Here is a 16,506-nt window from a genome sequence, read left to right on the forward strand (position 1 = left end):
CCAAAAGAAAAAAAATCTATTATCAGACATATTGTGAACATTTCCTTGCTCTTTTAAACATCATTTAAGAAATATTTAAAAAAGAAAAAATGACAAAAGGGGGTTTAATAATTCTGATTTCAACTGTGTATGCACACATACATACACAGACACACACACACACACACACATACAGACTTTTATATATTCTAAGCTTTTGACCAGTTTTTATCATGAACCATTTAAATACCTTAACCAAAGTTTTTTTTTTTTTTTTTTTGGTAAATGTAATATAGTACAAGGTCTTATTGTCTTATATATATATATATATATATATATATATATATATATATATATATATATATATATATATATATATATATATATATATATATATATTATAATATATAATTATTTATATAATGTAAATTATATGCCTATTACATATAAACATTTAGCTTATTATTGTATTTATTTATTTATTTATTGATAAAAATAATATATTATTTATTTTATAATCTAAATTAGGTCTTTCTGTCAACTTTTTTTATACCAAATTTTTAATTTTACCTTTTGTAAAAATTACATTTCTAAATAGGTCAAATAATGTTTTACCATCATTCAGTGTAGCACATACAGTTTTATGCATGTATTAAAATTAATGAAACAAAGATTAATAATTTATTTCTGACTGACATGAACTGGGTAAAATCGAGGCCAATTGTAAAGTTTTATAGAATGAAATAGTAACAAAGAATGAACATTTTGGGGAACATTGGAAATATTTTAATGTTGTATGTCATCAATTTATTTTTCCCTGATTTTACTATATATATGAATTGTTACACTGACTTTTAGTGAGTGTCTTTTGTAAATCATGATTAAAATGTGTAATAGTCACTATGTTTAAACACTATTTCATATGTTAAAGTGTGGAAAAATAAATAGAATTTACATTTTGACTTTACAGCATGAAAGCAACGCACGCACACACACTACCAATTTGAGTCACTAGGATGCAACCATCTGTCTGATTATTTGAATTAATTATATATTTAATATTATTTTTGTAAAGTTATTTTTATATTTTTCACTCTAAAACTTATATGCACTAATGTGACTACTGTGACTAGTAAAAAAAAATTATTATTTTCAGAAATAATCATTTAAATTTAAGTGAGTTTTGCTTTGAAACAGATTATTCAGATTAAAAACTCACTTAAATAGCTCTATTATTATTATTGTTATTTGTCTTTTATTATTATTAATATTATCATTATTATTGCTGTGTAGTGGTCATGTGTCTATTAAAAATCTTAATAGTTCTACAAATGTATCCAGTTTCTTTATGATTGTCTTTGATTGATTCGTTGTAGGTTAAATGTGCATATTTTGTTGTTGTTGGTTTTCAGGAAATTTTGGCGACCGTTACTTTGGCACGGACGCTCCTACAGACTGGAGCGATGATGACATGGACGAGCCGAGCTGCTGAGAGACTAACATTTGTACATTTTATCCAAAAACAATATTTTTATACATTTTTTGCACTTCCCAAATGGAAAAAAAGAGTGTTTTTATTTGTGACCTTTTTATTTATGAACGCTTATTTAATGCTATATTTAACATGTACAACTGAAGCACATGCAGTTGCATCATTGCCTTACGTGTTTTTTGCTACGGTTGTAGTACTTTAGCCATATGAACACAACATGCTTGTTGCTTTCATTATTTTCTCTACTCAGTTTCATGCAGCAGAGCTTTTCAGAGGGTAAAATAAGCCTCAAAGTGCTGCTGTGCTACACTTAGACCGTGAAAATTCTTTGAAGGACCACTTCGTCGGAAAAAACACGTGGGCGTTGCTTTTGTTTTAATCTTTTGCTTTCTCGCTTTACCTGCAGACGAATGCTGACCAAACCACAGACTGCTCACAAATACACTTTCACAACACAGTACCACCACTCTATGCAATGACTGCGCTATAAAACCCTCAAATATTGAGCTTTTCTTCATTGATTAATAAATCAAACATATAAGCTTGAGTCAACAGCTTTCTGTCAAACGCGGAAATGATCACAACTCCATTTAAAAGAAAAGCACATTCTGTAAGATTGACCGACCTGCTTTTGTTGAAGCCACAAAGACAGTTATATTTTTATCTGGCCATTGAGTTCATAGCTGGCTTTACCATATATGGCTCTGTCATCTCAATGTTCATACAAAACGTCACTAGATCAAAACTAGCCCACAGGAAGCGCTGGTGTTTGGCCTGAAGTTCAGCCCCCCGAAACCTCTTAGTGTATTGTCAGTGTCTCGGTTTTATTATTTTTACCCCGCTGAGCACTCTGACTGATTAATTCATCGCTGTGAAACTTGATGTGTATGTGTTGTTTGTTTGAATGACGCTGATTTGAAATGTGTGTATATTTGTAAACTATGAAAATGGCATGTTTTTTTAATGCTCGGCAAGGCCTATTGAATGTATCCACTGTGATGTTTTGTTGAACAACGGGAATAAAAATCATACGTTTATGGATGTTTATTTGATCATAATGAGTGCGTTTACATGATGAAGCCGAATAACCACTAGATTTTTCTTTCTCTTGTGTTGATTTTACCCAGTGTGCCCTCTTGAAAAAATACTAAAGTCATTTGTAGTAAATACTACAGTCAGGGCTTAATTTGTGCTGGAAAACACACCTGATCCGAAACCTCTGAAATCTGATACAGCACCTACTCTTACACCTCCACACCCCCCGGCCCATCACTTTTGTACGCAACAAGCCTTCGCCATCATCACACCACAACCCACAAAATATACTGCAAAATGTGTAAAATAAATAAAAAACTTACGTAAATAATTAATTAAAAAAATATGCAGTAAAAGTGGTACAATCTAAATCAAAACGTAAGTGGTACAATAAAAAAAAGCTATTCGGTTTTTCAGGTTTTAGTGATGTATTACAACCGACTAAATTAGAAACGCAAATTATAACATTTTATACTATTTTTATTAATAGTCTTGTATGGTCAAGTTATTTGTTTTTACATGTCAATGGTATGTTCTTCATGTCAGTATCCTAATCGATTTGTTAAAGTTTTATTTATCATAATGATGATATATATATTTATTTATATATATATATATATATATATATATATATATATATATATATATATATATATATATATATATATATATATCGTCACCTTGGAATTATGTTTCTATCTGCATTCTAACTGATTTTGAGATATTGAGTTTCAAAGTTTTTGCATTCCATAAAGCAAACAGTATGTGTGTAACATTTGTTTTTTTTAAATAAAAAGGAAACAACTTATAAAAAACAACCCATAATATATATATATGTAGCCAATCGTGTGTGTGCGCGCGTGCGCATGTGTGTACATTAGGGCTGCAGAAATATATATATATATATATATATATATATATATATATATATATATATATATATATAAATTATTGCGATAATACTATATGTAATATCCATATCACAGAGAGATGCATTTCAATTAAATTAGTTTTACATGCCAAGCATTTGAGTGCTGCATAGCTTGTTTTTTTCAAATCTGACCAACAAATCAGATAGGGCCTTTCCTATCTTTATCCCCATTTCTCCAACAGGTGCTTTTAGGTGAATCTAGAGCTGAAAATAAATACTGAAAGCTGGGAGATAAGACAGAAAAATTACAACAGTCAATAAGAATTTAGAATTTAGCAGGGCGGACTTTGTAAGTAGGAAAACTGAACAGTCAGTGGTTTATATATTTTTGTAGAAAATAAGTTTTTTGGTAACATTTTAATCCTTTTTTTCATAATTAAAGATATTAAGCAATGTGTAAGTATTTAGACCTGCATAGGTGCACAATTAACGCGCACTCTACGCTGGACTATAGACGTACTTTTGGATTGTCAATGGTGCGGTCTATTTCAGCTTCTCAAAATAGTAAAGTGGGGGTGGTGGGGTGGCACAGCAGGTAGCGATGTCGCCTCAAAGCAAGAAGATCACTGGTTCAAGCCTTGGCTGGGTCTGTTGGCATTTCTGTGTGGAGTTTGCATGTTCTTCCCGTTTTCGTTTGGGTTTTCCTCTGGGCGCTCCGGTTTCCCCCACAGTCCAAATACATGCGATAAAGGTGAATTGAATAAACAAAATTGTCTGTAGTGTACGAGTGTGACTGAGTTTATATGGATGTTTCCCAGTGACGGGTCGCAGCTGGATGGGCCTCCGCTGCGTTAAACATATGCTGGATAAGTTGGCGGTTCATTCCTCTGTGGCGACCCCTGATTAATAAAGGGACTAGGCCAAAAAAAAATGAATGAATGAAAATCATCAACGTGCCAACAATGCACTTTAACACACTTTTTTTTTTAGAACAGCACACCCATGAGTCCACTGTGGAGCAAATTGATTTGCTATTTGAAAAACGTGGCAAAAAACGTTCAAATTATAGATGCGCTGGTCTGAAAATAGCAACAAACTGTGCCAAACGTCTTGCATCTTATTGTGCCGGGTGTATGATAGGGCCCTAAATGTTTGCACCTTGCTAACTTGCAATAACGGTCTAAAAACAACAACACACAAAGTTGTGGGAATTAGGGGGGAAAAAAATTATCTACTTGAGTTTAAATGTATAATATTTTCTATTTTTAATGAAATTTACTGACTTAAGTAATATTTTTAGAAATATATTCATTTTAAAAAATCTGTTTTGTTCAAATCCATCAAACTAGTATTGCTTTATTCACTGAAAAATAGATACAAATCTTTATTTTCAAAATGAGATGTACTTATTTAGGCTGAGCTCTACATACATTAATTATATATATATATGTGTGTGTGTGTGTATGTGTGTGTGTGTGTCTGTATGTGTGTGTGTGTGTGTGTGTATATATATATATATATATATATATATATATATATATATATATATATATATATATATATATATATATATATATATATATATATATATATATATATATATATAAAGAGAGAGAGAGAGAGAGAGAATTAAACTTTGACTCTTTTAAAAATAAATATTCTGTCACATTCCTGCACAGTATTGTTCTCATTTCTGTTGTAGTGACGGCGGGATTGAAGCTCATTCATGTCTCAAATGCACAGGAAGGATGCTGTGGTTGTCCTCTCAATATGGAAACTAACCTAGCAATCTTTCATCAGTTTCCAAAATTAACTCCACTCTGAGATCAGCCTTATTAACTAACTAATCAACCAACAGACTAACCCTTACAACTACAAACCCAGCTGACCTTTGCATCACTATGCACATTCACAAAAGATCTTTTTCCTCAACACATTTACCTCTAATTTCAATACATTAAAGTGTCTAATGCAGCTCTTTTAGTTAATATGACTCAAAATCATAACTTAATCCAAATATATACTCTTAGTCTTCTTCACCGCGTCATCAGACGTTTGAAAAGCAGCGGCAGAGATGAATGAAATGTGCACGAGTGGCCCTCAATATTGACATGTCATGGAAAATTTACCACAGGCTTGTTCATCGTGACAAACAGGAAGGAGGCGCTTCGCTGATGTGTGGCAGATCTCAACCTCTCCAGTAGCTCACGCACGGCCCTTCGTCACAGATCTGGAGTCAACGCCAGCGTCCGGCTGCTTCTGTGAACATCTCTCTTCTGTCGGTGTGGAACGGAGGACAGAACATCAACCTGTGTGTGTGTGTAAGTAAAGCAAAGGTGAGTGCTTCTGCAGGTCTGCATCTACCAGCTCATCAGGAGTGGCATTTTACTTTCACAAATCAGTGACTTTTTTCTGGGGTAAAATATAAGATGTTTAGGTTTATTTTATTAAATTTTTTTCTGATGAGGTGTAGAATAGTGAATTTGTTAATAATACGTGAAATCTGACCATCATCCTTGCATGATTATTATTTATTTTTTTATTTTTTGGGGGGGCATAGTCAGGTTTTCATGAAAGACAGAGGGATCTGTAAAGCCACGAGGAGCCACCAAGGTCTTTGATTGTGATACAAAGACGTTCAATTGTGCTATTATTGCAGTTCTTTAACACTAAAGTTAAGTACACTTTTTGTCTGCTTTTCAGCATATGCTTGAAGTTAAATTTGCCATATACTTGACGGAAAGGTCTGTTTGGCCTATGCATGTGATCAGACTTTTGAGATATTTCAACATATAGTTAAGTATTCTTAGTATTACTGGCTGCTTGTTGAGATTATTGCTCATATTAAATGCATTTTCACATACTTGGATGTACATTCAAAAATTATTTTTGCTGCATGTTCAAACTACTTGTTTAAAATGAGCTGAATCAACACAGTATTTTCGAGGGGGCAACTTAACAGTTTTTGTGTTCAATCCACTTGAATTTGTAAAAACGATTAAGTTAACTTAACCGATTTGTGTTAGGACAACATAAATGACTTGTGTCAAGATATGTGTGTACATTTTAAAGTTTATAAAGAGAACTTTGTGCATGAATAATGCATAGAAAGGAACCTTATTAACTTTGCGTGTGAATTGTTTACTTCTATTTAAAAGTGCTGTTAAAATACTACAGTAAAGATGTACGTTTGGAAATAAACAGCTATTGTAAATGGCAGCACACATGCAATAGACTAATGTACTGTAAGTATGTCTATTTTCAGTATAAAATAAACCAAACTAGTAGTTTAACGGAAGTATTATGTTAACGTGTGCTTTCATAAACTAAATATGCGCTATAAAAAACGTGTATAACTATACATTTAAAAAATATTTTGAGGCTTGCTCAAACTACTTAAAACACGCTGAAACAATGCAATACTTGGGAATTTCTCAGACAACTTAACTGTTTTATGTTCAATCCACTTTAAATTAACTTAGTCAATTTGTGTTAGGACAACATGAATGATTGGGGTGGTCTCAATGTGTACTATTAAGTTATACTTAAGGTATAGTTCTATAAACTGAAAAGTGGGCCAATTTAATCCCTTAGTATTGAAATAGTACACTTACAAGGGTACTACTAGTTAGTTTAAATACTGCATTTTTAGATTTTATATACTCAATAATAACTTTTAGTTTACTTTTATTTTTTTTAATAACAAACAGATTAGATACAAGTAACTGTATAGATTTTATGGATGGAGCATGTCAAACATTTGAATGGTCACCTCCAGTCAAAAAGGCGCCAAAGTTTGGCATACAATACAGATTCCCAATGTGAGGCTAATTATGAATTACAGAGTGCTTATATATATATATATATATATATATATATATATATATATATATATATATATATATATATATATATATATATATATATATATATATATATATATATATATATATATATATATATATATTTGATGAGATTCTTAAAATTAGTTTAAAGTATCTTTGTAAATAATATGTGTTTAAAGTATTCCTGAAGGGTTCATAGTACATTTTGCATAGAATTTATATAGTCTCTATATTAAAGTCTCTAATTTATATAGATTGAATGAAGTTCAATGACGTAGGAACTTTTAACAAACCTGTCTTTCTTTACCTGTCTATTTTACATCCATTATCCTGTATTTAACAAAATAATATTTGAAAATAAGCATTTATTTTCCTCTCATCGTTTACATTGTATGAAATTGATAGTGTGAGAATATACTTTTTTAATGCCACTCTTAGAATAATTTAATTTATTTTTTAACTAGGTGACGAACATCACATGAGTACATAATCTGATGGATGAGCAGTGCTTTCCAGGACTGTCCAACCTGAGAATGCTTGAGTTTTGGTCAATCTCAGGTTCGTCAGCCCATGAAAAACTGTCTCGCTCAAAGCCACATGGACGAACCGCTGCTCCTCCAAACCACCTAAACGCCGCTTAAGACCCACATCACTGCTGCTGCATCAAGACTCGTGTACTGTACTTTTTGTTATGCCTTCAGATGCTGTGCTATCATTTATTTGTTTATTTATTTAATTGTTTGATTGATGTATTTATGGGTAAATTACCAAGTCTACTTTGTCAAAATCACTGTATATTAACATGGAAGCAAGTAACAGTTTAACAGGATGTTAGAGGTGATGTCTGTATTACATTTGATTGAACGAGATTTAAAAAAGAAAACAATGAATACATCTGTTTAAAGATTCAGCCAATGATAAATGTCCAGTAAAAGGTGTATGTGACCTATTAATTTCATATGGTTCATTTCACAGCATTGATGTTGTAATGTAAGTAAAATGCAATCAGTTAAACAGACTTTACCATTCATTTAACTGTTCAAGTGTAAAATGAGATAAAAGACAGTGTAAATGCTTGCAGCGCCATTTGCAGCAGGCTAGCGCAGAAACTCTATAGAAAATACTGGAGTAAAATAAATGTCCACATTTTACTGACGCAGCATGGAAAACTGCATTTAATGCAGTGCTTCTTGTCCAGTCCAAGACCCACTTGATATCGTTCATCTACCAGGCTGTGAAGATCGCAGACTTTAAAAAAGAAACCGGACCTTAAACGTGGTAATTTGTAAGGCCCGATTAAACTGACTTAAAATTAAAAGTTTGTGCATACAACCTTAGAGCATCTGAAAGTTATTGCGTAAACAGATAAATGACACACAATGTTTAGTAATTAAACTAATTTAAAGTCATTGTTAGAAAGGCTTAAATTTAAATGAATTTGATACTATGCAAACACTTATTTTTAGGATTCATCTTTTTGAATCTGCCTCCTTTTTAGGCATTTTTCAAATTAAAATTTTTTTTACAAAAAATGAAAAGCAAAATGTTTTGAGACTAGCCATTAATAAAATGCACACTGGTTGACCGCTGCTTTGAATATTGACATGCAGCTCTCAATATCTACAGTGGTTGAATGTATTAATGATCATTTGATATTTTATATTGTGCCAACCGTCAGCCGAGTGGTATTATTTTTAACTTTCATCAAACTTGGTACACTTTTTTTATTATCTAACATTTGCATGTTTTCTCTATTTGTGTCATTTGTTATTTATTGCAAATAGAATTAGTTTTATTAGTGTTGTTCTTCACAACAGGTTTTGATTTGTCTTGATAGAATGAACCACGGAGGGTAAGTGAATGGCTAATAAAACCAGAAATTAATCTGAAATTAACCCACCAACACTGTGGTCTCCTTCTTATATTTTACATTAAAATGTGTAATCAGGGCACCTTCCAATGGCCAGTGATCTTTCTTATTGTTTGAATATTATTATCTAGACAAAACTTAACTTTTTTTTTTTTTCGGCTTAGCCCTTTTATTAATTAGTGGTCGCCACAGCAGAATGAACCGCCTTCATTCATTTATTCATTCATTCATAATTATAAATATAAAAAAGTGTGGACTTTGCATGCTCTCCCTGCGTTCATGTGGGTTTCCTCCGGGTGCTCCGGTTTCCCCACAGTCCAAAGACATGCAGTAAAGGTGAATTGGGTAGGTTAAATTGTCCATAGTGTATGAGTGTGGTATGAGTGGGTTGCAGCTGGAAGGGCATCCATTGCGTAAAAAACATGTGCTGGATAAGTTGGCGGTTCATTCCGCTGTGGTGACCTCGGATTAATAAAGGGACTAAGCTGAAAAAAAATAATGAATGAATGAAACAGAAACTTATATTACCTTTGAGAAGTGAGCTATTTCTTAGATATATAATAAAAAATAACAATAATAATTACTATTATTATTAATAATAATTATTATTATTGTTATTATTTTATTATCATTTTATTATCATTATTATTATGAATAATAAAATTATATATATATATATATATATATATATATATATATATATATATATATATATATATATATATATATATATATATATATATATATAAATGTCATACATTTATTCTATTGTTGTTATTATTATTATTAATAATAATAATAATAATAATAATAATAATAAATATTATTACAATTTAAATTAAACTAATACATTTACAGCAGTAAGTTTACAAAATGTATTAAAAATGTTAAACCAGAGGGCTTTTATTTTGGTAGAAATCCACAGGAAAACTCTTCTTTTGAAAAGCGCCTCTCTTCCTATTACAAACTTAGGCATGGGAAAGATGTATGTTCATTGCAATTTATGGTGTGCACACATTATAAAAAACTCACAACAGAGATGGAGTTTGTGTAAATCAATTACTTTGAGTCCCTCCTACACACTGAAAAACTCTTGAAGTCAGAAGATCGCAGAGATGTTTCACTTTGAAACACAAGACACACATTTATACTATTATAACCCAGTCTCTGCATTTTCATAGATGACAGACTGAAGAAATACAGTAGAATTAAGGCTGCATAAAAATGATCATTATTGCTATAATATTAAAATTAATGTTGCAGATATGCGGTTTAAATTACCTTTAAAGAGCACATATGTTGAAAAATCTACTTTTCAAGCTGTTTGGACAGACATATGTGTAGACATTATGTATCTACCTTCATATTGTGGTGATATAAACACATCCAGTCCTTTTTTTTCAAATTAACAACAAAAACGGTGGACCAATTAGAGCGTTTTTTCGACCGACCGGAACTTGACATAGGAGTGCGGTCCCCCCTCCCAACGAATTGATTGACAGCTGAAGGTCAGTTTTGTTTGCTAGGATCTGCTGAGGTTTTCACTTCTTCAGTGTGTTTTAAAGACTATTGCTGTATTTAAAATAGCCACGCTCATTCACTATTCCCTACATTAATCCCTTTAAAGGAGTAAATGAAATGAGTGAGTAATTTCAGTACACCGGAAAGAATGTTTGTGCTTTGTGGGTTGATAAATCCCTTAAAGGGATTCGATTTTACACTTCCTGGTCAGACCCTGTGATTTAACATTTAGCTCTGTTATCTATTAGTAATAGATAAAAAGACTTTTGATTTATTTCATGTATACAAATGTCATTTTAATTCATTTATTTTATTTTGAAACGCACTGAATGCTCTTTAGATGTCATGTTGTGGTCAGACGCGGAAATTCGTTTGGTCTGCAAACTCTCACAGTGCATTATGGGGATTTTCTATTGGTTGAGTGTACATGGTAAGGTTGCACGTTACTGAGAAAATATGTGATATGCAATATTGCTGTTGAATAGTTCTTGCGATAACAATTTCCCTGAAGAAACTTTTAAAAATCATATGTGTAATGATCATGATAAAATATTTAATTTTTAGATGTCTATATGTGGAAGCACATGATTTATACGTAAAGTCTATCTAACGCTATATCATTGCATCCCTACATGCATTTTTATAATTATGAAATAATTAATTATTATTATTCATGCTATTTTTGTTATTGTTATTATTATTATTATCATCATTATTATTCTTATTAATTATTATTATTATTGTTATTATTATTAAATTATTTTAATTATATGCTAATAAAAATGAAAACAATGAGTTAGAATGCGTGCTAAGGTTGTAGTGTTTATAGACTACTACTGTACCCAAAATAGCCACTCTCATTCAACACTGAAATATTTTAAATATAATACTACTACTACTAATAATAATTAAAATAATAATAATAATAATAATTATTATTATCATTATTATTATTAATATCATTCATTCATTCATTCATTTTGTTTTCGGCTTAGTCCCTTTATTAATCCTGGGCTACGGTCAATTTTAGCATACCCAATTCACCTGTTCCACGTGTCTTTGAACTTGTGGGGGAAACTAAAGCACCTGGAGGAAACCACACCAACATGGGGAGAACATGCAAACTCCACACAGAAATGCTAACTGACCCAGCTGAGGCTTGAACCAGCAACCTTTTTGCTGTTACAGCGCTACCCACTGTCCCACCAGAAATGTTTTTTAAAAATTACAAAAAAAAATGTTTTATAAAAATATATTCAAAAATATGTGTAGTGAGCGTACTACTATATTTTAAAAATAAAATATTAAACCTAATAAAATGTTTGTACTAATTAACATTCTCATTTCTGTCACATTCAAATTTCATTATTCTCAAACAAAATTTTGTATTCGCATATAACCGCACTGCATCTTAAAGATAAAGGTTAATTTAAGCTACATTTCCCTTGCTTGTATATAAATAAAATAAGTAAATAAACTAAGTATAGTTTTTAAATTATTTGAATGTGATGGAAAGATAACATCTTGTTAACATCCCCATAAATAAAATTATTAACATGTAAACATTATTAACAGTAACACTTTCTTACTTAATATCTGTTGATACTGCTCCTTCAACAGACATTTAACTAACTATAAGAAACTTTGCAAGTACATGTCAACTTACACTAACCCCAACCCTAACCCCAACCTAATAGTCTATTTAAAATTTAATGAGAGTTAGTTGACATGTAGATGCAATGTAACTTAAATTCAACAAATGGACCAACAAAATAAATTTTGACCTTATTAACAGGTTGGGATGCAACATAAAACGCCAGATTATTTTACTTTACACAAACCAGTGCTTTCACATATTGTAGTCTTGTATAAGACAAGACATATAAATAACATATTTTAAACATAAGTTCATGTTTTAATATGTCATACATGGGTTGTAGACTCCTCATTGCTGTGGATTATGGAATTGACTGAGTGCACTTCATAATGTCCACTAGAATTGACAGCTCCTTCAATTAGTCGTCACCTTGGATTATAAAAAGTACTATCTGCATTCTGAATGATTTTGAGATATTGAGCTTCTATATTTCTATTGCATTCTATATAGCAAACACTATTTGTAACATTTGTTTTTTAAATAAAAAGTTTTAAAATGTAAACAATTAAAAAAAACATCCCATAATGCAAATAAGTTGTCATTTAATAAGAATATGTCAATAACTCTCAGATAGAACCCCATAATTCTAAGGTGACGAAGTGCCCTATTTGAAGGTATAGGAGGGCGATTTTGCATATATCTATGACAATTCTTGTTTGTTTGTTTTTTGTCAGAATTAGAATTATTTAGATCTGAAAAATATTATTTTTTTTACCAATTTATGTTAATATTAGGCTACATAAATACATTATGTAAAATCACAGCTAATAAAAATGGAATTTTTCAAGGGATAGTTTATATAGTAAGAAATAGTCAATACTAACCAACAATATTGAATATTTGTCTAGTATTGTGCAGTGCTAACACAGTTTATTTCATAAACTGTACTCTCCATCGCTGATTTTCACTGTTATTTGGCACTAGATAAGTGTTAACTTCAGGCTCTGTGTGTAATGCCACTCAAAAACCCCTTATCCGCAACGTTTGTGCTCAAATCCTTAAGGCCACACAGTGTTAATCACGATCGGTGTGGCAATCTGATAAAGAGTAAGAGGGACCCACTCCGACCGGGTCACTGAGTCAAAGGATTTAAAGCTTCAACAAAAGAGCAGAGAGCAGAAACAGCCTTCCAGCTGACGCATGTGCTGCAAACAAGCTTTATTAAAGCAGCTTTCAGACGCTTAATCGTATACTTTTATGCACATTAACCATAAGCCTAGAAGTCGTTACTGTGTCGTTCTAGGAATCAGAGATGCCAGCTGTTTCTACAGGTGGCAGTGAGCTGCGTACGAAGAAATGTGGATTATGGGATGGATTGCTGACACGTCTGACAAAATAAAGTGGTCTAGAAATGAAAATAATGAGGAAAGTAATGGTCTGAATTGGGGAAACAGTGTGTGGAAATATCATTACCAGTGATGTGGAATCTTCATGTGTGTTTGCTCAGGTCTTCGGGAGGTGTTTTAATCGGTTATTCACAGGGTGGTTTGCACTTGCAGACGTGTCTCATCTGCGCTGCTGTCTCTGTGTTACTGCTGGGGAAATTAATAAAACAGACACATGAATAATATTCACCACTGGAGGGACCATTGCACAATTTTACCAGCGTTGTTAATTTTTTTTTTAATAAGAAGAGAAAAAGACGCAAATCAGTTGATAATTATACTTAGTTGAGCAATTCTGTCATCAATATTGTTTGTGCAAATATGTTTGTATGTTTGTAATATGTTATTGTTTGTCTAAATTTAAAGGGATAGTTCACTTAAAAATAAAAATTTTGCCATAATTTATCCATTCTTTACTGGTTCTAAAGTAGTTAATTTTTCCTGTTGAACACAAAAGAAAAAATTTTGAAGAAAGTTGGGGAAAAAACTGACTTACATTTTTTTTCCCTACTATAGATGTCAATGGCTGTCGTTTTATTAGGTGACTAGTTTGGAAGTTATTAAGAAAATAAGGCAAAAAAAAAAACAAATAATAAACATTTTGAGACTGAGCAAGTGCTTTTAGACTTTGCATGTTTGTAAGCCTTCTTGGAGACATCCAAAATAAAATGTAAACTTTTACATAAACCATAATATGGCTACTGTAATTTTTTATTACATAAAGTGGCATAAAAAATATTACATAAAGTGGCATAAAAATAACTAATAATCAATAAAAATAAATAATAATAATAATAATAATAATAATAATAATGCTGACTATTCTTCCATGAAGCACAAAATAGGACATTGTGAAGAATGTTTGTATTATTCTTCAGAATATATTGTTTTGTGTTCATCAGAAGTAATTCATAAAACATTGTACCAACCTCTAAAAATTTAAATGATTGTGTGTAATCCCGAATAGATCATACTAAGAATTGCACAAAATTAATATTAGTAATCTGCGAAATGTGAATATGTGAAAAAGAGCAGCCTTTATCTGTGCGGATGTTTTATGAGCTAAGTTTGAGAAAGCCTGCTTTATATAAAAAAGGTTAAGATTACAAAGGATGTAGTCTTTTGTAAGATTACAAATATCATTTAAATCTCACTTGTCATTTATTATTTATTAAATAATTGGGGCATTTAGGTATTAAGGGAATTTGTTTGATTTTATTTAAAATGCCAAAGGTTTATACTAGGAGTCTGCTTAAAAATGCATTAAAGTATAGTGACGCCAAGCTGACCCCATCAAGTTTTACTACAATTTAGCATGACAGTTTTAGTGGTATCACCTGTGTTGTCACCTGGATAGTGTTATCAACCAAACCAAATTATTAAATTACAAAAAAAAAAAAAAAAGGAGAGAGAGAAATGAAAACATAAAAGCCCACTGATCTAGCCCACTGACTTACATTTTTTCTAACTACGCTTTGATTCTTTATTCCTAAGTAAGTGGGCGAAGTCACTATCAGATCGTAACTGGGAAAATGCCATCTTGTGAAATAATAATAAAGCGGCTAGGTTGTATTTAGAGTTTTTGTTTCCATCAGATGTCATTTAATTAAAGAGTTCATTATATTATTACAGTTCAGATAATGTTTGGTGTCCAAATGTTTAGTTTTGTGGCAGGTAAGCTAAATAATGTACATATAGGTGGTTATTATACAGAATTAAGCCCTCTAGTCTTAAGCTGCGGTCACACTGGACTTTTTTTCTCATAGACTTCCATTCATACGCATCATGCGTCAGACCGGAAACGCAAGGTCGTGCGGCAGGTCTCGCAGTTCGCTGCATTGGAAAGTTTAAGCTTGGTGGACTCTGTAACAATAATTTGGTTGAAATTTAAAACATGGACCAATCACACACTTTTTAATGTCTAATTATCTTTTTTAATCCTACCCCTTTTCGAAGGATCATACTACAGAATTTTACACATGCAAACTCTGGTGTGACTGCAGCAATAAATAACAGCCCTCTGCTTGGCATTAGGCTATGTACATTATACCTTACTTTTTATTTGACTGGTTGCATGATTTCAACAAGTCTGCCCTCATGAACCAACTCACTTCATGCACAGGTAAACCACTTGATATACTGAATTGACTGTATAGTAAAGCACACAACATTTAAATAAAACATAAGGCTACCCAAGACAGGGCAAGGGGCATATAGTATGCCAATTATCTAACCATTGAAATATTAATGAATATAAGTGTCAGGTGCGGTATTGTGAGTCATTAATATAAACCGTATAGCCTACAGAGGATCTACAGGCTATGGGGAGACAAAGAGCCATGTGTAGATCCTCTTGAGGTTATCACACTGCCTCAGCGGGAAGAACCTGTATGTGAATCTGTGTGTGTTGCTGAAAGTTTGAGTCATCAGTGTGCTTTTGGGGTGTTTTATGTAATAGATCTGTTCCTGAAACTTGTAGGCTACTTTGTTTTAAAGGGCCCCGTTCTCATAAAGATTCTTTTTTATTTATGTACAATTTTTTCATGCATCCAAAACATTCTAAAACACTTTCTTCTTCACTTTTATGTTAACATACATTCAAAATGACTTCAAATAGTTTCAGATTGTTTGTTTTGTCCTAAACACTTTCAGAAAAATGTATACAAAATCATAAGCTGAAAAAAGGCTATGCTATGTCCAATGGCCAGCAGTGTTTAGCACTCTGGTTTCACTTTTTGCACTAGATGTGGAAAGTGATGTGCTATGAAACCCATTCATTTCAATGGCTTGTGCCACACCGACCAGAGTGCAAGCACACTGTGGCACATAGTCAACTTGGGTCCTGTCCCAA

At 31.8% G+C, this 16,506-nt stretch overlaps 1 protein-coding gene and 1 non-coding gene across 10 annotated transcripts in view; both read left to right on the forward strand.

Annotated features, from left to right (window-relative positions):
- uckl1b (uridine-cytidine kinase 1-like 1b) overlaps positions 1-2,508 on the forward strand; it is a 71,131-nt gene extending 68,623 nt beyond the window's left edge. For all 9 annotated transcript variants that reach the window (XR_012398861.1, XR_012398862.1, XR_012398863.1 and 6 more), the window contains one exon: positions 1,392-2,508. Coding sequence is in view for 6 of the 9 variants with exons in the window: in XM_681683.8 (XP_686775.4) it covers positions 1,392-1,471 (80 nt within the window). In the remaining 3 variants the exon portion in view is untranslated. The remainder of the gene's footprint in view (positions 1-1,391) is intronic.
- A 5,206-nt stretch (positions 2,509-7,714) lies between these two features.
- Positions 7,715-7,817, forward strand: mir1388 (microRNA mir-1388). Its single transcript, NR_030650.1, has one exon. It is a non-coding gene; the product is annotated as a microRNA mir-1388 (primary transcript).
- Positions 7,818-16,506: the final 8,689 nt, after the last annotated feature.

Source organism: Danio rerio, chromosome 23, assembly GCF_049306965.1.
Source record: "Danio rerio strain Tuebingen ecotype United States chromosome 23, GRCz12tu, whole genome shotgun sequence".
NCBI classification, from domain to species: domain Eukaryota; kingdom Metazoa; phylum Chordata; class Actinopteri; order Cypriniformes; family Danionidae; genus Danio; species Danio rerio.